This window comes from Numida meleagris, chromosome 6 (assembly GCF_002078875.1).
Source record: "Numida meleagris isolate 19003 breed g44 Domestic line chromosome 6, NumMel1.0, whole genome shotgun sequence".
Lineage (NCBI taxonomy): Eukaryota > Metazoa > Chordata > Aves > Galliformes > Numididae > Numida > Numida meleagris.
The window spans coordinates 30,826,535-30,850,907 of NC_034414.1; the positions used below are offsets into that span (position 1 = coordinate 30,826,535).

Below are 24,373 nucleotides of genomic sequence, written 5' to 3' on the forward strand. Positions count from 1 at the left end.
TGAAATATAATTTAAACATCCTTCCTAATCTGACAAAAGCATTTCGGTTTTGATGTTTAGCTCAGATCCATGTTTAAGTAGAATTATCAATGATATTCATCTCAGCAGAGTAGAACAAAATAAATTCTTAATAAGCAAAAAGTATGAAACTACAATAAACAAAATAAAATTAACAAGTAAAAGAAAATTCAGATTACTTCAATTAACAGGAAAAAGGATATTTTATTGTATATGATTAGTGTATGATTACTACATGATGTAAGAGATAATGATAAAGCATTATTATTGAGAAATTAAAATGTTATTGAAGTATACTGTACTGTTAAAAAATGAGCATGCAGAACAAACAATAACGTGATGCAAATTTACTCTTTTTTTTTTTTTTTAAGAGTAGAGATTATAAAATACGTTCTCATGTATTACGTTTATCAGTCAGTTAGCTGACAAATAATTCAGCTGCTAATGGAAAACCCAGTAATATATGTGCACTATTATTTTCTGGAAAAAACATGCAAAATCTCTTAAACATACCTGTAATCCTTTTTTCTTACGAACATTGTTTTCTAAAGACGACTGGATATCAGAACCAAGTATTTCTGCAATATCTCCAAGTCCAGCATCATGACCATGTTTTGAACCGCCTTCTTTCTTAGTAGGAATGCCAAAAATATCTGAGATTATGTCAGTTTCTCCCTTTTCACCCTTTACAAACTGCACAAGTTCATCTCTAATGCCATGCTCAGCACCTTCAGTTTTTTCTGCTTCCGTAACATCATCATGGATTCCAAACTGTGTTGGGTCAGGCATGTCCCCTAATATTTTCGTAACTTTAATGTTTTTGGCTCCTTCAACCAGTCCACCCCCAAATACAGTGCTCCAAAGAATCTGGAAAATTCCCCACACTACTGTAAAGAACAGTTGGAACACCCCTACGAATAGGATCCAGAAAAAAGAGAAAAACACTTTCACCATCTCTTTTACTGTCATCTTTCTAACTTTCCTGTACTGTTTTCTTAGGTTCTTCACAGTGACCATTTTAAAAAAGTTGGCAACGTTCTTCTTGACTGCAGTACAGGCCATTGCAAAAGCTGAAGGAGATTCCAGGGACTTTTCTTCCTCCTCATCATCTCCAATATCCACAACATAGCAAGGCTCTTCTTCTTCCTCTTCCTCAGGTCTCTCAGCTGAATCAGTCTCAGAGATTTGGGATGCTAACTGCATTTCAAAGATTGTGTCTTCACAGAAATTCACGAAGAGCTCCATTTTTTCTTGCTCTCCACCTTCATTTACAACATCAAATATGAATTGCCTTTTGGATTCCTTCACTTGTGGCTTCTCCCACTGCATTCGACTGGATTCACTGATTTCAAAGTAAACTCTTTCTATTTTCTTGGCTCCACCCATTATTTCAATACGGCCAAGGTATGGTTCAAAGTAATTAAGAACACTTTCTGCAGGCTCAAGTAAGCTCTGAAGGCGTGAATCATTAGGCATATGCTCTGAAAGGTTGGTGAGCAAAACTGCTACGTTAAAGCCAATATCTTTGGCTGGTTCATGGAATCTGTCCACAAAATCAATGTAGTTAAACATATCATTTTCATCAGCTTCTGCACATGACAGCAGGAATTCAATCTCTGATTGTATGTATTGTTTTTGAGCCTCCATTGACTTCTGGAAATCCTTCTTTGAAATGATGCCTTTACCATCTGGGTCATGCTCTTTGAAAGCATCTGAGTTAGTTAAATCTTTTAATTTCAGAAACATGTCAAAAAACTTCAAGATCAATTCTACGTTGCTAGATGATTCTACAAGTGTATCGACCATTTGTTTTCCAATTGTTCCATTTACGACGTTACCTAAGTAGTGTTAAAACAATGAGTTATTTGATGCCTTTGTATTTTAAATAAAGGAACTTCATGTGCTGAGAACTGAACTAAAAGCTCAATTTCTATATTTCATTTCATAACTTCATATTTTTTTTCCAACATGCTTGTCTGCATTAGGCCTCTTTTTCATGGATATTTATATTTCAGACTAACTAACTGTTAAATAAATATGAAATCGATTCCATCCTGGCATTATATATTATTACAAGTAAATAAAGAAGAGTTTAGAAATATTAACATAGTTGTTGAACTTTACACTGTGAAGCTGAGACAATAATATTTAATCATAAAGAGAAATGGTTCAAACCTTCAAGTAGTGACAACAACATCACTACCATATCCTTTAGCAGATCTAGCAGTTCTTTAAGCAGTTCAATCTGAGCAGAGTCCTGTATTAAAATACAAACAAAAAAAATACAAATAACAAATAAACCAACACAGAGTATATGGCTGTTTTTTTCTTTGTATTTACAAGGAATGCATCTGGAATAAAACAGCATATGCAGGACAGTCATCTGAATTTAGTTCACATTCTTCAGCAAAATTTCCTTGTAATTATTACGATTACTATCAAAAGTCTTATAACAATAGGGTGGTAAGTTACTGCAGCAAAGGTATTATTACCATAAAGCTTTAATAAAGCATTATGAAATAATGAAGTGCAGATAAAGGACAGCAGAAACTCATAAAGCTGGTACCCCACATATCTGTCAGTATTCTCAGAATGAAACCATCCTTTTTCACTTCACAGGGAATATTTAGCGGCATAATATATTGCCACTCAAATAGAATTAGTATTTCAGTAAGTTTAGAGAATACAGTACAGAAATTGACAAAACTAATACGAGTTCATGACTGACATTAAGGACCTAAAATTTACATGTCCACAGAATTATGATATGCTTCTGTAAAACAGCAAGAAGCCTGAGCAAGTCAGAGGGTAGCAGAGACACTGAATACAGGTGAGGAAGTGACTCCACAATGTTGCATTCAGTGAGTATATGGAACTGAAACTGAGAAGTGGGCTGAAGCTCTACAAGGCCATGCACAGTGAAATGAGCACTGTTTCTAGTCCTCTTGCCCAGTGGCTGTGATTAATTAACTGGACAAGTTGACTACCTGTCACATTCCCTCCCTCTTTGAATCCTTCCCAGCTTTTCTCTTGCCCTCTCTATCTGTAGCATAGGAACCATGCTTTTAATGGTACTTCTGCTGTAACAGATCGTCAGGTTTTGGCAACAAGGAGGGAGGGACTAAATTGCCACACTGACTAATAGAAAGGTGTAAATGAGTTGAAAGGAGTGATCTTGTGTAAGAAAAGATATGTGCACAGTGACGACTGGTGGATAAAAGGAGTGGTATGAAGATGTTTGTTGGAAGATTCAGTGTTGTACCTGTACATGACAATAACCTATGCACAGTCAATGAGAGCCAGTATGTTAATTTATTCAAAGCTTTCAGTGTTCACTTGACTGTAATTTATAACCAGATACAAAGAAGCATTACTTGGCTCTTGGAAATACCTGTGAAAGTTTCATCTGCATATTGGCAAAGACATGAAGAAATCCAACAACTGCATCCCACAGCCTACTATGAGCCAGACTCTGTTGGTTACCAATGCAAGGCCCCTAAAAAAAATAAGAAAAACACATTTTTTTACTTATATAAAATCAAAATTACCATTTGCCTTCCCAAGGCTTTTACCTGAAGAAATAGTAATAATTAGAAAAAATCCAACAACAAAACAGCAAACAAATTTCAGGCTTCCATGAAGATACACAAGAAAATTTCTTAACATTTCTTTGGTATGTAGTGTGTAAAAGAAGAGATTTTATCATGTCAAATGTGAAGCTATTGTTTTAGTATTAACTTCACGCTGGGCCAATGACTCAATGTAGCTGTCAAAAATAAGAAAAATAAAGCCGAATATTTACAAACTTAAAACAGGATGTGATTATATCATGTAATCACTGAACTTCATTGTTAATATTTGGACAAAACCTTTCATTTACCTGTATATATTCGGTAAGGGAGTTGAATATTTGTTTGGTGACAGCCAAAGCTTTAGAGAAGTTGCGTTGTCCTGATTCGTCAATAACATCTTTTCCGGAATAGTACCAATAGAAGTCACTGATTGATTCCTAAGAAAAAATAGAAAAAGTTTTCTAATTTTGGATTTTGAAAGCAATATTTACTGCCTACATATGTATCACCAGAAGTTGAATCAGCTGATGTTCAGTTAACCTATTTCTCATGACAATAGCTTTTTATGTTTTTAGCTACTATGCTGTCTACGGAAGTAAACAATGAAATTAACAAACATGTGGTTTCGTGAAGAATTCTGAAAAGTCGTCTATATTAAAAAGAAAACATAAATTAAATCCAAATTCTTTTATTTTTTATTATTTTTTAAAATATCCCTGATAGAAGAGAGGAACCTCATTTTTGGTTTCATCAAAATGTGAACTTATCAAAATGAAGGAAAGAAAGTATGTTGCATTCCATTTTCTGATTTTTTCCTCACCTGAAGACGCAAGAGGTAGTCAACCGTACTAATGATAATATTCACTGTTGTGGTGTTGCCCATCTGAGTACGTAGGTAATTTTGAAAATCTGAAATAAATAAGGGATTTGTGCTTAGTTGGTGTGGATAAGAATGAAAAATACAAGATTGTTTTTATGTACTCATGGAGAAGATACTCTTTTTCGGTACTATGCTGGGTGCAGATGTTCATTATCTGTGCTGGATACTGAACTACAATATATCACAACACAAACATGACTGAAGAGCTGTTAACCATATGCCTTTGCAAGAGGTTTTGGTATTAATGATCTGCATAAAGTCTGAAATTACATTAAGACTTAAAAATTCAAATTAAAATCTACAATTAACATTTTTGGTGTGATGCTTTCTCTCAGAATACTAAATTAAAAAAAAAATCTTAGAATAACTTATAGTCAACTATGTTTAAGAATAGGATTATCATTTACACTCATTGTTTTTCCCCAGAATGAATTCATTTTGCTTACCATTGTTATGCCCTTCACAGAGCAGTTGTAAAAATCTAAATAGATCTCGTGTAAATTCATCATGCTGCAACACTTTTTCACCTTTAAAATATATAGATATAATAATTATGTGACAACTTCTATTATTAAATATGCAGAACACATAATCTTACAGTGTCCATCAGAACTGAAGATTCTAGCTAAAAAATACAGTACTATAAATGCTGCTTTAAGGCAATTTAAAGAAACAGGCTGATAATAACGAAAAGAAAAATGGGGTCCAAAAGCCAAGCCAGAACATTTAGCACTCCAATGCATCCGTGGTTAAAGAAAACAATGGACAACAACAGAAAAGACAAACTACACATTAGATATCTAATAAGCAAATGGTTAGTTATGAATAAAATCGTGCCTTAAGTATGAATGACATTTCATTAATAAGCATCCAACTTTTTCAAAGCTGAACACACAACTTGCTGCAGACCATAATGCTAAACCCAAGAGAAGAAGCAGTTAAAAAGATTTCTTTCTGTATTTGCAACAGACTTTGGGAACAATAGTATTGAAAACTGTACCCAAACATACCACGCTCACGTACGATGACTGTGGATTGGAGAAAAATAACAAAAATACAAGATGAGAATATTGGAAGTTACATTTTTTTCTTCAAAATTATTGCTAAAGATTTCATAAATGTAAAGAATATTCACTTTAACAACCCAGAGTTATTTATATTCAGTTTAACAACAGAAACCTCAAGCCAAGTTTAATAAGTTCTGTTTAAAGAAGGAAGCACAAATGTTTTAAGCACTACTGGCATCAGTTTCATTCTACTTACGAGTTCCTTCTTCAGTAACCATTCCCAGGCCTTCTGCTTTATTTTGTCTCTCAAACGCATTCAAGTCAAGGACACTTATATTGAAAAAAAAAATAATAATAATAATGAAAAAGTACTGCAGTAAACAATGGAAAATTATCTTCTAGGAAATTTCTGGAGGCCTTCAATAACTGCTCTTCAATAACTAACTTGACCTGCTGTGACATGCACTGCCTCATATTTTATTTGAGTATTAAATAAATGCACTTGGGAAGAAAATAAGGCTCCAGTGTCCATTTCTGTAAAGTAATGAGTCTCAGATCAGGTATAACCACTCATCTAACTTCTCTTCCAGTAACGCTATTCATGGTTTCGTGTATAAATGAAAAGAAACCTGAAATTACTCTTTATATTGACTTAAACCTGTCTGCCAAAAGAATGTCGCTGGATTTACTTTTCAGTCACACTGTTTTCCACTGAATTTCACTACTATTACACTGTTGCTCTATATATCATGCATTATTATATTATTTTTAAGGCATAAATGGAATCATTCTTTGAAGATGTGTATATAGAATCAGAGACTCCGTACCTTCTAAGATCAAAACACTCAGAAATCTGTGCTTTTGTACTAATTTGCCACAGCTCAGCACCTGACATACAGATGATGATTCTTCTAAGACAGAATATTTTCATTCAAACAGTTCAAATATGATTTTATGATAATATACATTTTTTTCAGTTAAACTGCAGAGCATTCTCATGTTCTACATTCTAGTGACGTACTCAAAACATGAAGCATTTTCCAAAACATCATTTTCATTCTCTGCGCTCAAATCATCTTATCAAAAACTTTTTTAATGAAGTCCTGAACAATATGCATACACAGTTGTTAATCTATTCACTGCAAGTCCTGTTTGAGCAAGTACTTACTCAGTAGTTTTACATAAATGGGAAAAAAGACAGTATAGACATTATTTAATTAGGCTGCAACTATTAAGTAATAACTTCTGCAGTGCGGGTCATCATTCCTTCCACAGTTTTTCCTTTCCTCAGATATCTTCTCCACTTGTCATTCAGTTTACTGTTTCAGAACCACTCTGTTGCTCTAAATGGCTAAGGAAAGGAGGTTGTCTACTGTAAGAGTAATCAGAAACACCAACAATTTTCTACGTTCTTTAGGAGAGTCCTTTACCTTAGCTAATTTGAAGTTCTGGTTTGTCAAGTGAATGGACTACCATGGCCTCACTGGCCACATGCCACCTCTAACAAACTTGATACGTATGCAGAGTATTCAGGTGAAGAGATTATGTGCCTTGTCAGAGATGTGCAGAAACTGATAGCTTAGTAAAGCTCCAGTGGCCTGTCTCTCCTTCAGTGATGGCTTTTCTCCATCCTTAGAACCATCCAGAAATCTTGAGGGATCTGGGACTACTAAAGGAGCTATTACATTTTGCTTTTCTGCCTCTCCAAACTAACACTTCTAATGTGTACATAGAAAAATATTGTAAAAATATTTTAAGAGGTTAACACAGTATTCCTCTGATTCACTAAAATTTTCACTAAAAAGCAGAGTTCTAGAATCTGCGACTTGTGTAATTTATAAAAAAAAACAACACCTGCACTGGGCCATCAATCTCAATAAAACTGTAATAATATGATTTATGCTTTTACCTGCAGGACTGCATCAAACCAGAAAGACTCTGAAAGAATCCAGCATCCTTTTTTTCCTTCAAGTAGTCTAGCATTTTCTAGAGTACACACATTTGGGGAAAAAAAGTCTATATTAACATTATGTAAATTAAAAACATCCTAAATTACCATTCTAAATGCAGATCACTAGTAAGGAATAGTATCACTGTTACTGTACCAAAAATACTCCAATATATTTTCATTGTTTAGCCTAAAATTATATTAACGACTAGAAAGGTACAATGGAACACTAGAATTCTCCAGATTCGTTGTTTCCTTTATAAAAGCAAGACTCAATAGTTAGGAAAGCATTACCTGTTGAACTATTGTATTCCCACCATTTAGAATAGCAATACCAAGTTTCAGTGTCTCAACAACCATGGGTCCTGTGTGACCTGTCAAAACAAGGGTACAGTCAATAAAATTTGCAATTATAAACTAATCAATCAGAAAGGCACTTCAGAAATTTTACCTAATATTGTTGCAATTCACATTTCTTTTGCTTCATTATGTAGCTTGTACAAATCGGAGATGACAAATATCGTATACATAACAAGTTGAACATGATATACATATGTGTAATGACATAATACATTATATATACAAATAGCATTATACATGTTATGTTTAAAATACGTACTTCATGAACATACCTTTGCTTGCACTGATCATCTGAAGGACCATCTCCGCAGCTCCACGATCATGTAAGCGAGCTTGCTGATAAAGAGTTCTCTGCTTTTCCATTTCTTTCTCCTAAGTTTGGAAAAAAAAATGATAACAAAATACAGACTGGAACTGATTCGAACAGCATACACAGATGAGAAACCTGAAATCTGCCTTCATGCTGCCTTTCTTCTACATGAATAACCTAGTAAAGCTATTCTGTATACACTGTGTTATCCTTTCATTTATTCTAGTGGTCATATTTAAAATGCTGTCTTCCACCATAGACAATTAGAAAGAAGATTTAAACTCTCACCTCAAATGTCTTCTCTTTGTCTTCTTCTTCCTCCTCTTCTTCTTCCTGACAGCTCTTTTAATATTAGAAACAGAGATCACAAAATTTTGCTGAGTATGAAAGATGATGGCTATTTCTATGACAGTATTTGTATTAAAAAAGAAAAACATTCCAAGATTTTTTTGAAGCAATAACTAAATCCAGTCAAAAGATTTTAGATCCCTGTAATCCTAAATATGCGTGTCCATACACACTAAGAAGTTGACAATCCCTTATATACGAATACTTCCAATTATATATGTAACTTGTAACTATAGGTTATCTGTTCTCATGTCATCTCTCTATTTAAATCCATAATATTTGTCTTTGTAGTCAAACTCTTGTGACATGGAAGCATCAGCCATAATCAATATGTTGCAAACACTGACTGTCAACTTCCTTTTGTTGGAATGCAAACTCCAAAATAATTTCTGAAAGGATCATAGATAAACTGATACTGTTAAGACTGTTCTTGAGTTAATCCTGTGCCAAGCGATATAAACAGGATTGCACTTACTGGAATTTTATAATATCATTTACAAGTAGGAAATTTCTTATTACATGTATAACTCTTAACGTCATTTTTTTCATTAAAAATGTAGAAATTACTAGCATAACGCAGTTCAGATAAGAGACAAGGAAAATGTTTAAATAGCATTAGGAACTATTTGAGTGAAGCAATAGATAAAGCTTGAAATGATAGTTACCTTTGCCATCATGGCAGCATAGGCGATATATAAGGGATCATCTTCTAGTTTGCTATGAAGAAAAAATATTTTAAAATATTTAATGATGTAGTAATAAGAAGACTATATTCCTGATAATATATAAATACTATTTTGATCAATGGTAACATACATATATCAACATGAAATCCCATTATTATTCTACTGTAAAATTCTACTGTATCTTCCAGGGCTGCTCTGAAAGTAATACCTCTTATTATGTTGGCCCATGATATCAGAGACTGATTTTGGCCACTGATACTCTGTTACATTTTGTTTCTGTACAACAGATGACAGCAGAGGGGCAGTCTGACAAAATGGCATGTGACATGGAAGTGCGTATGAAGCAAAGGTGTGGAATTGAATTCACCATGAGGAAAACAGGGCGCACACTGACACTCACTGAAACTTGCTGAATGTTTATAGAGACTAAACAGTGGAAGTGAGCACAGTGAGGCTGTTGGTGGTGTGTTTCCGCAGTGATGACAGCAGTGTGAAAGATAAGCCACCGTGACAACCTAGACCACCGTGCAGATTTTTACGAGCGTGGCATGCAGGCTTTTATTCATCACTGGCGAAAATGCAGAGCTAACGGTGGTGACAATGCTGAAAAAGAATGCCCTGTAGCTGACAATTTGCTCTATCGAACAGTGTTATTGTGCTCTTTGTATCTGTTGTAGTTTCCATGAAAATAAATAAGAGGCATTACTTTTGAAGTGAGTGACGTATTTTCTGATCTCAAACCAAGACTCTGTAACTTTAATTAAATGATTTAGACAAATTGAGTCATCCAACTTAGTCATGTTGGAAAAGTAAGGATAACTGGCTGTTGCAAGTGCAGAAAAACATTATAGAGTTATAAATTATAATGATTCCGTCAGATGGTAAGATTATAGCAGTCATAAGAAGGAAATATATCAAGCAGTTGACAAGTACTCTACTTATACAAAATGCATGTTCTGATCAATGATCTAAATTCAGAACAGAAAGAGAATCATACTAATCATCGGTGATATTTTGAAACCTTTTCTAATGAAATGAATGAAATGTAATGAATGCCTACAGTAAGAACATTTATTTACTAACAGCAGATTTCAGGGGAAGATACTCTGGATGCAGCAACAGTTCTTGTAAACTTTGTTTCTACAAGAACTGTGGCTTGGCTATTTCTGTATTATGCACTTACCAAGCTTTTAAAATATTGAAATTGTCAATATTTTTCTCAATATATAGGGTATACTGAGTTTAAATACACAAATATTATAATGAAAAATGAGAACCAAAAAAAGTATTCACCATGGACAATACTAAATTGCAGTTATGTTAGATCATTTGTGTAATGTTACTAGAAATTCACTTACTGGGTGGTTTTACTCAATTCACTTTTCAGCTCGGCTCTTCTTACCTTCTCTCTGTGAGAGCATTGCGACTAAAATAGAGGATAATCTGATGAAGTGGATCAGGTTGTTCTTTCTCTGTATCTTCCTCTTCTTCTTCCTCTTTTTTTGGAGATGTCTGTGTTTCATAGATTTATATCAGAATACACAAATTAAGCTTCATGATTAAGAAAAAATATGAGCCAATAAGCTTAAGAAAGGATTTCAGTAATTTTGTTTTGTCTAATTTGTATGAACTTCCAGTAGTCACCTTATTCAACCGCTTACCGTAGACTACAACATTATTTGCCTGTTTAACTAAGGAATTACAAAGTCTGATACATTTGCTTGCATTTGGTAATGCCATTAGAAGTTTCTGATTGGCAAGGCATTGAGAATAAGACAAGAGATAACCTTAGGGAAGCCTTATTCAGCATAAACTATGTGCATGTTTCCACTGCACCACCAGAACTGAAAAGAAAGTCCAGCTTAAGCAGGAGAGCCAATTGGTAAATGGAACAATGACAATTAACAATGTCATCTGAAGCATCTTACTCAAGCTGGTGTTTGCTAAATTACTTTCACGTGTCTGTTCTAGGTGACTTTGGTTCAAGAATATAAGAAATACTCTTACTGTCAACTTTCAACATTTTTGTCAGTTTGAAATAAATGATAGCTAGCACTGACAAAAGAGCAGTGTATCACCTTCATCTTACTTGTGTTGTGACCCCTTAGTAGGGTTTGTAATTATTGTAAAATTATTGTAATTATGTTAATAAATGTTTAATTTACTAGTAAAACTGAGCAATTGTAATGGCAGTTTTGACTAATGGTCTCATTCCGTCCTTCATTAGAAAGAAGCAAGAAAATGAAGGAAAGACTATAACCATTCAGTTGTTCAGAGTATGGGAAGAATACATTAGGTGTAGTATACAGTGTTCTATACTAATTGGTCTTTAAAACCTGCAGCATTAACTGCTTTGCTAACTTTGAAGCATTTCCTGATGCAGCTTCATGTGATCCAGGAAGGCATATATTCATAATGTATGGTTTTTAGATAACACCAAGGCCCTTTTGTAATAGTTTAGACAAATGGATTACAGAAGGGGAAAAGAAAAAAAAAGTTTTTCTGAATCAATATTAAATAACAAAGTGCTCAAGTTTACCAAGCACTTCCATGAAGTACACATGTAAACCAAAATTTTGCTGAATATGGCTGCATATATTTTCATCTCTCTATGATGTACCAACAAGAAAACAACAACAAAAATTTTGCATCAAAGCTGAAAATGTTAAATATTATGCATCAATGAAAATTGAAAAGGGGAAAAGCACCAACTGTGTCAAGCTTTAAAAAAAAAAAAGTAAATAAAATATAGGAACATAGGAATTACCATAATCACAAGTACAGTTTTAGTTTGATAGTTGATCTAAACCATTTCTGTTCCCAAGAACGAGTATCACGTAATTCAGCTGAAGGCATACAACACCTCGATGCACCTCACTGTGCATCACAGGATGGATGTATTTTTGACCATAGGGAAAATGACCTTATGCTCTGAAGCATAAGAATTCATACTTTATAAGTTTATACATACGCATACAGTATATTAAAATAAAATATAGGTCATAATAGATACATAAAATGTACACTAAAATGGGCACTGAAAAATATGCCCAGTTACGTTAGTACTTACAGCCAAATCCTGAACTAGTTTCTCCTCAAATGAATATTCCTCTGTTTCTATCCAATAGTTCTGATAGCCATGGAGGAAGAGGTTAATAGAACGGTGCCTGGGGGGTTGTGAAAGTGAGATCAAGAGGGGTAAAGGAACATAGTATAACAGCTCAGATGGTTAATGATTAGTAAGGATAAGTGTTTGTACAATTCTGATCCTCTGATTGGTCAGTGAAACAAAACACAAAACATACTTAACTTTCAATGACAAATCTGCATATATTTTTGAACATTCTTTTTGGTTTTTTTGTTTTTTTTTTAAAGACACACACACACGCACACACACAACTTCTTTTTCCTGAAGGCTTCAAGAGTGCTAATATACGTTATGAGAGAAATTGTGTGATTGGTGACTTAATACAAGCATGGGAAAAATACATATTTTAAAAAATTGATAATAAGTGGGTAACATATACACCTATTACATGTAAATTTAGTTTACTAGATTTAGCATGTTGAGATGGCAGAAGCTGGCCATGACGAACAAAATAATTATGAACTGTTTTCCAGCATGTTATGTCTGAACAACCATTGCCTTCTTCCACAGACAGATGCCTAACAACCTTCTTTTTTTCACTTATAAATGAATTAGAAATGCATGAAAATTGCTCTAGAGAAGAACAATTTTAGAAAACTCTTAGGTATTTTGATTGATATTACATGGTATTAATTAATTCAATTGGAAATTTTTCCACAGAAAATACAGCTCATTGCAGTAAGACTACACATAATATTGGCCAAACTATTCCATCTTTGTACAATATTTGAGGGAAGAATTTATTACAAGGTGCTGTACGTGACATTCCGAAGGTTGTTCCACCCAGCCTTTTCATTCACTTTTATCTTGCACTGATAACTATATAAACTAACTGCATTATTTTATGGCTTGCCTAGAGACATTATGCACATAAATTCTTATTTTATAATGACATTGGTATATAGTCAACACTCTGTGCTCTCCTGCAGTCACTGGTGCCCTTTTATTATCAGCTTTCAAAAACTGACCAATCAGAATCTATTCTGAAAATTGTACAAATTCATGTTTTATGGCAACAATAAATCATGGCTGGGAAGGAATAAGTGTGTGCGTAAGGAAGAGGCTCTCCACAAGTTACATTACCGTTAACTTGAGTATAAGCCTGTCATACTGAGTTTTTTCATGTACTTTTTCCAGCCAAACACGTTGAAAGGTGCTCAGGAAGAAATTGCTAATTTTGTGTCTGAAGAAAAGCATATAGGTTTTCAATGAAGAACTAACAACAAAAGTACAAGTTAAATTCAATAAAGTAGTCAGAAAGAATGTATTTGTTAACTCTGTATGAAATGTTGCTACGTATAACTTTCCTGTATCTATGTGCATATAACAGATGACAGACAATATGACAAATCACACAAATTCATTTTCTTAAAATATCGAACATAAATACAAGTATCTTAGAGAACACATTTATCATATAAGGTACTTTTTCAAAGTCATTCATCAAACAGAGAACAGAAGAATCAGTATTTCCAAACTTCACTGATGTTTTTTCCTTGAAAAATAGAATTATTTTAAAACACAACTATTATTTCTTTTGTATCTTGAGGTAATTCAACAAAAAAAGGAGTATTTGGAATAATTATGGAAGACGTTAAAATAATTTATCTATGATTTAACATACACCTGCAATTCAATGGACATTTAAATTGCTGAACCATCCTACTGAAATTCCTAAAAAAATGGTACATATAATAATGTATACTGAATAAAATTAGTTTTAAATAGATTAACATTAAGTTGTATTGAAAACCACCTAAATCTCTAGAAAATTATCAAAAGAACTCATTATTCATTGAAGATATTCATGTCCTCTAGGCAAAAATCATAACCAGTTTGCTTACTGCCCTTTAAATATATAATCACATTTAGAATTAACACCCCCAATAAAAAGCTAAAACTAAACTATCTAAAAAATATACAAGAGAACTTCATTTGAAATTCTGGTGCAAAGGGATATTCATAGCTCTTAGAATTAATCACATTTCACTTGGAAAAAAAACTCCCTAGGGTTCAAAAATGTCTTAGCAACTTTATCAATTTAAATGACAGAGATAGTTATATCTGCAATTAGGTGTAAAATAGTGTGATAGCCTTATTTTCCTGTCAGAATCCTATGATTTATCTAGAAGAATGTGTCTATAAAACTAATGAAGTTTAAAACTTTGTTCTACATCTATCGAGGATTTCATTTGCTCTTGCCTTTTTTGAAATACATATACCAAAATACATTAGTAAAAATAGTTTTATCAGAGTTTATTTTTAGAATCTGAAGGAAGAAAATAACTGGACAGAATTTGCTTCACATTCATACTAAAATGAGGTGTAAACTCCATCATAGGATGTACCACGAAGCTTGAGAAGAACCAGCCCCACTTTTTAGATTCGTAACCCATTTGGGCTCTTGGCACATTTTCCATCCACCTAAAAAATCCTAAATATGTGTTTTTAAGACAAAAATAAGATGAACTGTTTTTATCACTTGGGTGCTTATATGTATTCCACACACTTTGAGAATTATTTATAAATCCAGAATATGGATATAAAAAATGCTCACCAAAATGCTACACTGAAACATCTAGCAGTTCCTCTTGTTTTTCCAAACATAGCTTGTAAAACTAATACTCTCAATACTTCAAACCTAATTGGTTTGGTTTCATGTTGTCTTTAAAACTTTTCAATTTTATCTTTCTCTATAAGGGCTGCCTTGTAGCAACATGAAAATTTAGAGAAGCTGCTATAATCTAGAACTACTAGTTTTTATAATTGTTTCATTTTTACAGTAGAATATTTTGCCTTGCGCGAAACCTAGCGTTCTTCTCCGTGTATTAGTGGCAAAGCTACAGATCTTCAGCTAACATTAAGCATGTAAATGCACAAAAATATTAAACACAAAAGGTGAAAGAGTGCAAAAGAAGTTAAGAAGCAAATCTAATTAGTGATGTTCTTAGGCTCTAACTGAATATAAAGCAGATGTATTGAAAAGGAGCAGGGTAAAGGAAAGGACACCAAGCTGCATGTTATTAATACTTGGTTTAAAGCAGTAAATGGACCTAGGTATGAGATGCACTTTCTCTCAGACTTAGTGGTATCTACATTCAACTGAAGTAATAAGCCGAGCAAAACACATGTCCAAAATCTCACTCTGCACTGTTCTGCCCCAATATCTGCTTTAATGCAACATTCTGACATAATATCTATAGATTGCCTCATACAATCTCGAGCATGGAGCATTCATGCAATGGAAAAGCCATACAAAAAAGTTTTGTTTTTTTAATAATAATAATAATACAAACACAGGAGATTAGAACACAACCAATCAGAGGCAAAAAAGAGACAGAAACAGCAATGACACCTTAACATAATTTTCACAGATAAGTTGGGGAAATACAGAGAGTAACAGCTGACACAAACGAAGCATTTTGTTTTTGAAGCAGTGTAATTCCTATGGCCTTTTTCCCCTCTGGTTATTTGTCTTGTGACAAGTATTTTGCTGCTGTGAGGAATAACTAACCAACACTTTTGTCTTTTAAACTCTATCACATAAGCTAAACAGCTAATGAACTTGTAGTTAAACACACAAGTAGTGTTTCCACTGAGAAATGTAAACAAAAGTTACGGAAATAAATCTTTCAGCCATTTACCTGGGTAGGTTGTATAACGGTGCCATTCTAAAACAAGCAACAACAGCTCTTTTGCGTTGTTTTGACAGAAGTTTGTGCCAAACAGCTTTCTTTGATCTCAGTGGTTGTTCAACCTATGGAAAAATACCTTTTATACATACAATAGAAACTCTTCACCTTTTATTCAAAGTTTTCTTTTTAGTCACTGATTAATACACCTAACAAGTTAGAATATGTCACAAAGTTCTACTTTATCTGGAGACAGATTTGTTTTTTTTGTTTTTATTTTTTTAAGTAATTTGAAAAAATACTCAGGGCATTATATACAGCACCTCTGAGTTCATACAGAGAAGCTTTAGAACATCTCATGGATGGGACTCTTCGATGTGAGTGTATTTGCAGAGGCAAATATGTCCCGAGTTTTCCCTGGACCAAAATTGAGGCACTTAGCAGATGACATTAAAACCTTGCATATATACACAGGGGTGTGTGTGTGTGCATGCATGTGCAATAATTACTCTTATCCGGAAACATTAACAATGACACTCACTTAATTGGAAATCATTTCTATGAGGTAATAACCACATTTTAGTTTAAAACAAGCCGACATGCAACTTTATACCTGATCCAGATGATACAGAGCAGCTGATATCCTCTGCACACGTTCCACATTTTTCTCAGGGTCAGGAGGCTCATCACTCTTCAAAATGTCTTTATATAGATTTAACTGCCATTTCACAGCTGGATCATCAGACTAAAAAGTAACATATTTCATACTTAAGATGCTGAATGAAGATAGTGAATTTGACTACCACCACTATTTCTCCTATAAATCCACACAGAATAGCTTGTGTTGGAAGAGGCCTGGAAGCCCATGCAGCTATAACCTGCCTGCCGTGGGCAGGGCTGCCACCCACCAGCTCAGGCTGCCCACGGCCCCATGCAACCTGATCTTGAATACCTCCAGGGATGGGGCACCCACAGCTTCTCTGGGCAGCCTGTTCCACTGCCTTGTGGCATAATGAAGAATATTATAGATATACCTATTTTATCTGTCCCTTTTAGTCCAACTTAGCATTTTCTGGTTGCTCAGAAAAACGGCCTTACATTCTGAACTCAGTTTTCAAGTAAGGTTCTATGTTTTTATTTCATGAAATCAAAGTGCACAGGAACTTCTATATTTCAAATATGGAAGCACATTTAGCACTGAGATTACTGGACTTCTGTTCTCAGTACAGTGTAAAGCTGTTTTACAGATTTTATCAAAGACAGCTGGAATTTCGGTAGGTGAAGAGTCACAGCCAACAAAAGCCCACAGTTTGGGCTTTTTTGCAACACTCAAGAAATAAATACCAGGAAACACATTAGAATACCTAGTGTGTCTAATTTAAATTTATGTAAGCTCAAATTTATAGCAACAAGATGGCCATTCTCTACTAAAGAAAAATGAATTACTTGGAGGATAACTTAAGGTCATTGGGCATGATCTTTGGACATAATACATTTGATAATATATTCAGCATCTAAATAGTAGGAACATAAATGTGCTTGCAGAACTGTTAAGAATCAAGATGACACTAGGTTTTCTTACTTCATACATATCTTCCTAGAGATACTATTTAATTGTTAGCGTAGATTACAGTGAGTTTAATTTTATTTTCTTCTTGGGTTGAGATGACTTAAGTAATTCTAATGTTAAAACTACCAATATCTTTTCCTTTACACTTGACTGGTTCTAAAGGACTTCCTGAAACTTCAAAATACCAGCCAAAGCCATAAAGAAGCTACTTATTGCTATGAAAATATTAGGAAAAAAATGATAAAATGGTGATTTTTATAGCTTTTCACTTTCTGTTTTTCAACGCCATGATCATAATAAGCAGTTGCAATTTTCATGTTTAAAGTTCTATCCCACACCTGCATCTTTAAGACAGACTTTTTTTTATTACCTTTTCCTGCAAATGTAAGTTGTTACGTATATGCTCTTTGACTTCTTCATCAGTGTCCCTCTGTACAAAGATACAAGTATTTTTCAGTTTGTGATTATGATTCATCTTAAGACCATGCACAACATCAAACAGTTACTGTTTTAATACTGAAAAGTCCATATACTACCAGAAGGGACTGGGATGAAGGCTTTCTTTAATTGTGACCACAAAACTATTGCTGTCACCACAAAGAAGAGCTCAGCGCCTGCCCCTCTGCTCCCCATCATGAGGAAGTCCCAGGCAGGGCAGTGGTCTCCCCTCTGCCTCTTGTTCTCTGGGCTGAACAAACCAAGGGACCTCATATGTTTTGCCCTCCAGACCCTTCACCATCTTTGTTGCCCTCCTTTAAGCACTTCATAAGAGTTTTATATCCATAGTTTCATAGATTATATCCATAATAGTTTTACATCCTTATACTGTTGAGCCCAAAACTGCACACGTTACTCGAGGGTAATACTACACCAATGCTGAGTATAGCAGGACAGTCATTTCTTTTGACTAGTTAGCTCTACTGCTCAACCTAGAATAAGGTTGGCCCTTTTGGTTGCCAGGACACATTATTCATTCATACCAAGCTTACCATCACCCAGAACCCCTAGGATCCCTTCCTAGAGGGCTGCTCTAGTCACTTGTCCACTTGCCACATGTATATCTAAGTGTACATTGTATAAAAATGGAAAATGACATAGAAACAATAGTAGGTGTCTATGCACACCACTTTGTCATCTTCACACTTCTTCACAATTAGAAGCTGTAATTGCTTGCAGTACATTGACATATTTTTACTATATTAACTGCCTAGGTATTTACATCTCAACTCATTAAAGTTCTGTTTATTCTTCATTAAAAATTATTACAAAGTATGTACTTACATGGCTATATCTAGTCTTTGCCAAGGAGATGAGCTCTTGATCTCCTGGAGTGCACATATTCAAGCCGATAGGAAGCATCTTTTTAAGTGCAGCTACAATCAAGGATGTTTGTATGGAGTACAAATCCCCTCTGCGTTTTGATTTCTTTCTCTCTTGATCTTGTCCTCCAGACTGCAATAAAATATATTAAAATTAAATAAATAATAGAAAGGTAAATGGAAGTAGTTATTCTCCAACCACACACTTCTCAACACGTTCTTCCCCTAATGGTCCAAGGAAACTATGTTCCTAATGTAATATATAATTAACTGAAAACGCTGCATTAGAGGAAGAACGTACAGTCTTGAATAGGAAATGTAAAGGAATATTTTTTATATGATCCAATGCAGAAATTACAGTAAAAGTAATATTTTAATAGTGGTAACAGTTTTTTATGCATTCATGTACATGAATATAACTGTATTTTCTGTACTTTTCCTCTTGAACCAGAAACAACTGTAGAATTAAAAGCTGGGTTGGTCTCTGGGGGAAAATATTATTTTGCCAAGTTACAGATACAAATTCAAGATGCTTATATTTTTCATAGAATCTTACATAAAGATACAGACAAGTAGGGTCTGAATGAATGAATATTGTCAGATTTGCCTCAGCTGAAAAATACTATCTAAAAGACTTTGATTCAATGTAATAAATGCCAATGAAACAATGCCTCCAGGAAAAGCACTGTCCTTTGGATTTGGCGAATATAAGTAAATCAGGAATGAAAAATTAATCCTTTTTACAGCCTTGGAGATCATGAATAATAGGAAAAGGAAAACAAAGAGACACAGAAATAAACGCACAACAGAATAACATTTGCCCAGTCTTCTTACAATAGACAGTGTACAACAATATTTCACGCAACTTTTAATTTATAAGACAGAGAACCAAAATCTTTAGAACAGATCCATATATTTAATAAACATATGGTAAACAACAACAACATAAAAATAGCCCAGTTCTGAATTTTGTACCTAGATTAAACTCCTACTACACACAAGGGGAGTTTTGCCTAAGACAAGATTTCAGGACTAGGCCTCCAGGCTTATAAAACACTACAAAACAGCAAATGCTTGCATTTAAACCTCCACATCCTTTTCCCTCTGTCAATTAAGTTTTACTGGCTACTTTTTGCTTATTATATTGTGTTCCAAATAAGGATACAGCAGAATTTATTGCAATTCATATTTATCAATTATTACCATACTATTATCACAGTAATCACTGAAAGGAAAAAAGGTAGCCATACATAATCTACTCAGTGGTAAATTTTGGCAGGTTCTGTCTCCTAGATGGTGAATCCCTGTGTATGCAGCTGGTGTTGAGAGCATTTTGCAGGTCAGAGGGAACTCATAAGGGATGTGGCTTCCTTTCTTAAGGAGCTAGCAATTGCAAGAGAGTACTCTGCCTCAAAGCTTTGCTTTTAGAAGTGTGGAAGTGCCTTAGAAAAAAAGCAATGATGTAATGGCATTATTTGTACTCTACGTTGACGGCAGACAAACAAATCCCACAATGTATCGCTATATTCCAGTGGCGTCACTATGCATCTTAAATAAGAAATACCAAAATATACACATATATATATTAAAAAAAAAGGAAAAGAAGGACAAGGATTGTTTTACTTTTTTTGCATCTTTATGCCTGGGGACATTTTACACATCTCATTTTCCTTACTTTTTTTTTTTGAGATTAATAACTGTGTATGGACAAGATAGGTGAACATAAAACTGGAACATTTTAAAACATGGAAAGAAAAGAGCCATTCTGCCTTTGCCATCATATTCTGCTGTCTGTTTGCAAATCTTTAAGATAAATGAGTAAGTAGAGTCACAAAGAAAAACCTAAATAACAATAAAGTTATGGGAAAGTTTGACAAAAGCCAAGATCAGCATCAGGACTGTTTACCACAGCGACTCAAATTTAACTTATGCTTCTAGTTCAGTTAATTAAGGACTTTTAAAATCACCAACAGAGCTTCTGCTTCTCAGGGCACAGGGTGAAGGGAAAGAAGAAAGGGGAAGCCATTCAAATGGATGCTAAGGGATCCACACTTTACTCTTGATTCTGCATCATCAATGAAGAACACACTGTAAGCTGAAAAGTTTTCATCTGTATTATAATTTTTTATTTAAAAAGGTAATAGGAATGATGCAAAGGAAGATGAACTGTGGTTCACTGGAGACTAAAGAAGTCCTGAATACAAGGATTACTCAAAAGCATCCTTGGACCTCATATGATTACAGAGGACTATTTTAATTTTGGAGAAAGGTGGCATTTGAACTCTGTATCTAATTGGACTTAATTCATTCTAATGCAATCCTCTGTTCATCTGCAGACATCATACAAGTTATAGCGTGTTTCTCCCATGTATTTTTCTTGAATATCGTAAGCCAAATGTATGTTTCTGATGACTCTACTTAGGCATCATTTTTACAATGTCTACTTCAATATATTAGAAAAAAAAAACAACAAACACCAAACAGAAAACAAAACAGAATGCAGAAAGACAGCAGAGGGGGAATGTACATCTAAAATTATTACAAAATGTAACTTTACTACATTTTATTGTAAATAAACATCTGGGTGTTCTAAAGGGAATTTTAGCTGCTCTTGTCAAATATTGCCACTTTAACTCTAAGATAATTTTTGGGTCTGGGGCCTTCAACTTTGTGACGCCACTGCTGTGATCAATGGAAAGAATGCTTGGAGCCTGATCATCTCTAAAGCTAAAACAAAGACACATCATGCACTTTGACCTGTACCTTTACTTGCATGGCCTGTATGAAAGAAAAATAAAGGGAAAAACATAAGTAAAAGAGATGAAAAGATGATAATTTACAGGTTAGTAATAAACTTACTCAGCTCTACTAGGACAATAAATACTGAAAATTTTTAGCTAAAAATAAATAAACTACGAATGTATAATCAAATGAGGCCTTAATGAAATAATTTTTATTCAGCTTAATTGTTAATAGATGATTGGATTTCTAAATTTATCTTGCTATTTAGCATGACATAATACACTAAGATTTGCACATCTAATAAGTAAGCATAACAACATACAATCATTGCATCTTTTCCCAGTATTGTTAAAAAGAGCAACGTTGTTGGAATTCTAGATAACACAGTAATGAAAAATATTTCACCAGTATAACCCTTTCCTAACCCCTTCCACAAACACCACTGAAAAAAAAATTGTTTAGAAATAGTAATCAAAATCAAGACACCACTGTGAAGATGCGACATTTCATTTATTTGCATATTTTTTCCATTGTGTAACATGTTACTGTCTTGTAGATAGCCCGAGAGAAAACTTGAGTTAAGCTCATCTCTCTCAGCAATACTCATTTTGAGAACACTTTTGTAAACTCAGCTGTAAATCATTTTTTTCCTCTGTGTTATGTTAATAACATACATATATACAGTTAAATTAAACCATGTGTTCTTACCTAAAGCTAGGTTGTCACTGTGTCATGTAATCTCAGAAAGATAACAAGACTATGTTCTTACAGTAAAACAGCACAAAAATTCAGCTATTACACAAAAGAATCCTTGACTGTGTAGGGGAAAATACTATAGGAAACTTTAGTTTAAAAACAAAAATAGCAACTCATAAAGCCAAACAAGTTTCCTTTTTGGCTTCAAAACTTTGAAGTCAACCTATCATTAAAATCTCTTTTATATCCTGCTAAGTTTATGTCACATAATAAAGATCACCTGTAAGCGAAGAACGACGGACTAATAATCAAATTATGTGTTTAGCATCTTAGAATTTTCAATACTATACTCAGACAAATATTAAATTTTAACTGAAAACGTGTGAAATATGTAGATGCTGCACAGACATTGCTCATCAGATATGAACAATAAATTTAAGTAAAGATAAGATGTTAATTATTAGAAATGACCATAAAAGTAATCCATTCACAATCTACCATGATGTAACTAAAGGAAATATATTCAATGCAACTGAAGCGTTCTCAAATAATAGATCTGAAATTCTTGCAAAAAAACCCTAGTATGAAATCCTCAAATAATCATAAATTTGCAGATAATATGTACTGCATATTACAAATGAGTATAACCACAATCCTGTTTTGTATACAAACTTGGATTTTTTGACAGCCTCAGACTTCAATATTAGGCCTATCCAAAGACTTTTTAAAAATAGATACAAATTAATAGTGAAGGTTGATAAAACTTCATTAGGATTTCCAAGTGTTTGGTAACTGAAGTTATATGTCCAGCCACACATTCATTTAAGATTCTAAAGCTTACACATAAAAGTTGCCCACATATGTATTACACACTTACTGTGTAGAAGTGAATGACAACATTTAGACTTTCATACCAATTAACTGTAAAACACTATAGGGAATTATTACAACTAAATAAAAATGCCATTTTATCCAGAAATCCATGAAAGCTTTGAAAAGAAACAATCAAATGAAAAACAACCAAAAAAAAAGCAGGTTAGTGGCTGAAAAGAATGCGTTCAAATTCTCTATTTCAACACTTATTTCAATGCAGTCTGTGATAGCAGTCTCTCTCAGACTGAAAGTTCTCTAACTTACCATTCCCCTCCGAGCACTCTGCTGCCATTTTTTTAGAAAAGAAAGATTAAAAAACTTTCTCAGCTGGTATTATGTTTATTTGAGAAAATATTAACAAGTTTACTATAACCAAAACACAATGGTACTGTTTTTTTTTTTTTTAATTTTAATTGTGAACCACTGCTATTACCTTTGGAAAAATAAGGTAAAATTAATTTGTTCACTCTCTGCATCTTTTCTTCTGCATATGGCATGTGAAGATATAGAACCTTCCATGCGTGATATATCCCATATTACTATCATTACAGTATCCTAAATCTTAAAAAAACTTGGTATGTTTCTGCTGTGAGACAGACTTGCTTAAAGCAGTCTGAGATCAGCATAGATCCTTTCTCCTTTAAGAGACTTTAAACTGTTCTTTTCTTGGACTGATTGCCAATACCAAAATTCATGTTCACATTTATCTATACATTCTCATCCCAGATAAATAGTGTATATAATTGCAATATTAAACATAATGTGAGCAGCGAGGAACTGGTAATAAGGGGAAAGTTGTAATTATTCAGTTGTCATACACAAAGTCGTAACTTTCTGAATGTTAATATTCAAGCAGAGAATTATAAAAAATACTAATCCCCTAACATAATGTGTACTGTTGATTACCTTATGAATATATCAATAAGCAACAAACCTTGTAACATATTCTGAAGTTAGGGAACTTAAGATATTTTCCTGCTCATTCTAAATTCCAGAGTCTTAAAAAAAAATTTCATATCTAAATGTATGCATTAATGACTGCACCGGCGTTTAAGAACATATACACGGCATATTATAAAATGTTATCAATGTCCCAATTAGAAACCATATATATAAAAACAATACAACACTTCTAATGATGCCTCCTGTATTGTATCATAGCATTTACATCATTGTGATCAACTGTTCTATGCACTATGTTCTATGTTCTATGGTAGCATCTATGCTACCATGTTAGCAAAATATCCAGTCATGAATAATAATA

The 24,373-nt window shown here is 33.7% G+C and overlaps 1 protein-coding gene across 1 annotated transcript in view; it reads right to left on the reverse strand.

The window, feature by feature from the left end:
* RYR3 (ryanodine receptor 3) overlaps positions 1–24,373 on the reverse strand; it is a 159,178-nt gene that overhangs the window by 19,924 nt on the left and 114,881 nt on the right. The window contains exons 70-87 of the mRNA XM_021402263.1: positions 18,761–18,931; positions 17,850–17,909; positions 16,523–16,654; positions 15,922–16,034; positions 12,200–12,296; positions 10,532–10,641; positions 9,109–9,160; positions 8,384–8,437; positions 8,058–8,157; positions 7,720–7,799; positions 7,387–7,463; positions 5,734–5,807; positions 4,917–4,997; positions 4,411–4,499; positions 3,899–4,027; positions 3,410–3,514; positions 2,194–2,275; positions 532–1,856 (exon numbers count right to left, since the gene is read on the reverse strand). Of these exons, the coding sequence (XP_021257938.1) occupies positions 532–1,856; positions 2,194–2,275; positions 3,410–3,514; positions 3,899–4,027; positions 4,411–4,499; positions 4,917–4,997; positions 5,734–5,807; positions 7,387–7,463; positions 7,720–7,799; positions 8,058–8,157; positions 8,384–8,437; positions 9,109–9,160; positions 10,532–10,641; positions 12,200–12,296; positions 15,922–16,034; positions 16,523–16,654; positions 17,850–17,909; positions 18,761–18,931 (2,931 nt within the window). The remainder of the gene's footprint in view (positions 1–531; positions 1,857–2,193; positions 2,276–3,409; positions 3,515–3,898; positions 4,028–4,410; positions 4,500–4,916; positions 4,998–5,733; positions 5,808–7,386; positions 7,464–7,719; positions 7,800–8,057; positions 8,158–8,383; positions 8,438–9,108; positions 9,161–10,531; positions 10,642–12,199; positions 12,297–15,921; positions 16,035–16,522; positions 16,655–17,849; positions 17,910–18,760; positions 18,932–24,373) is intronic.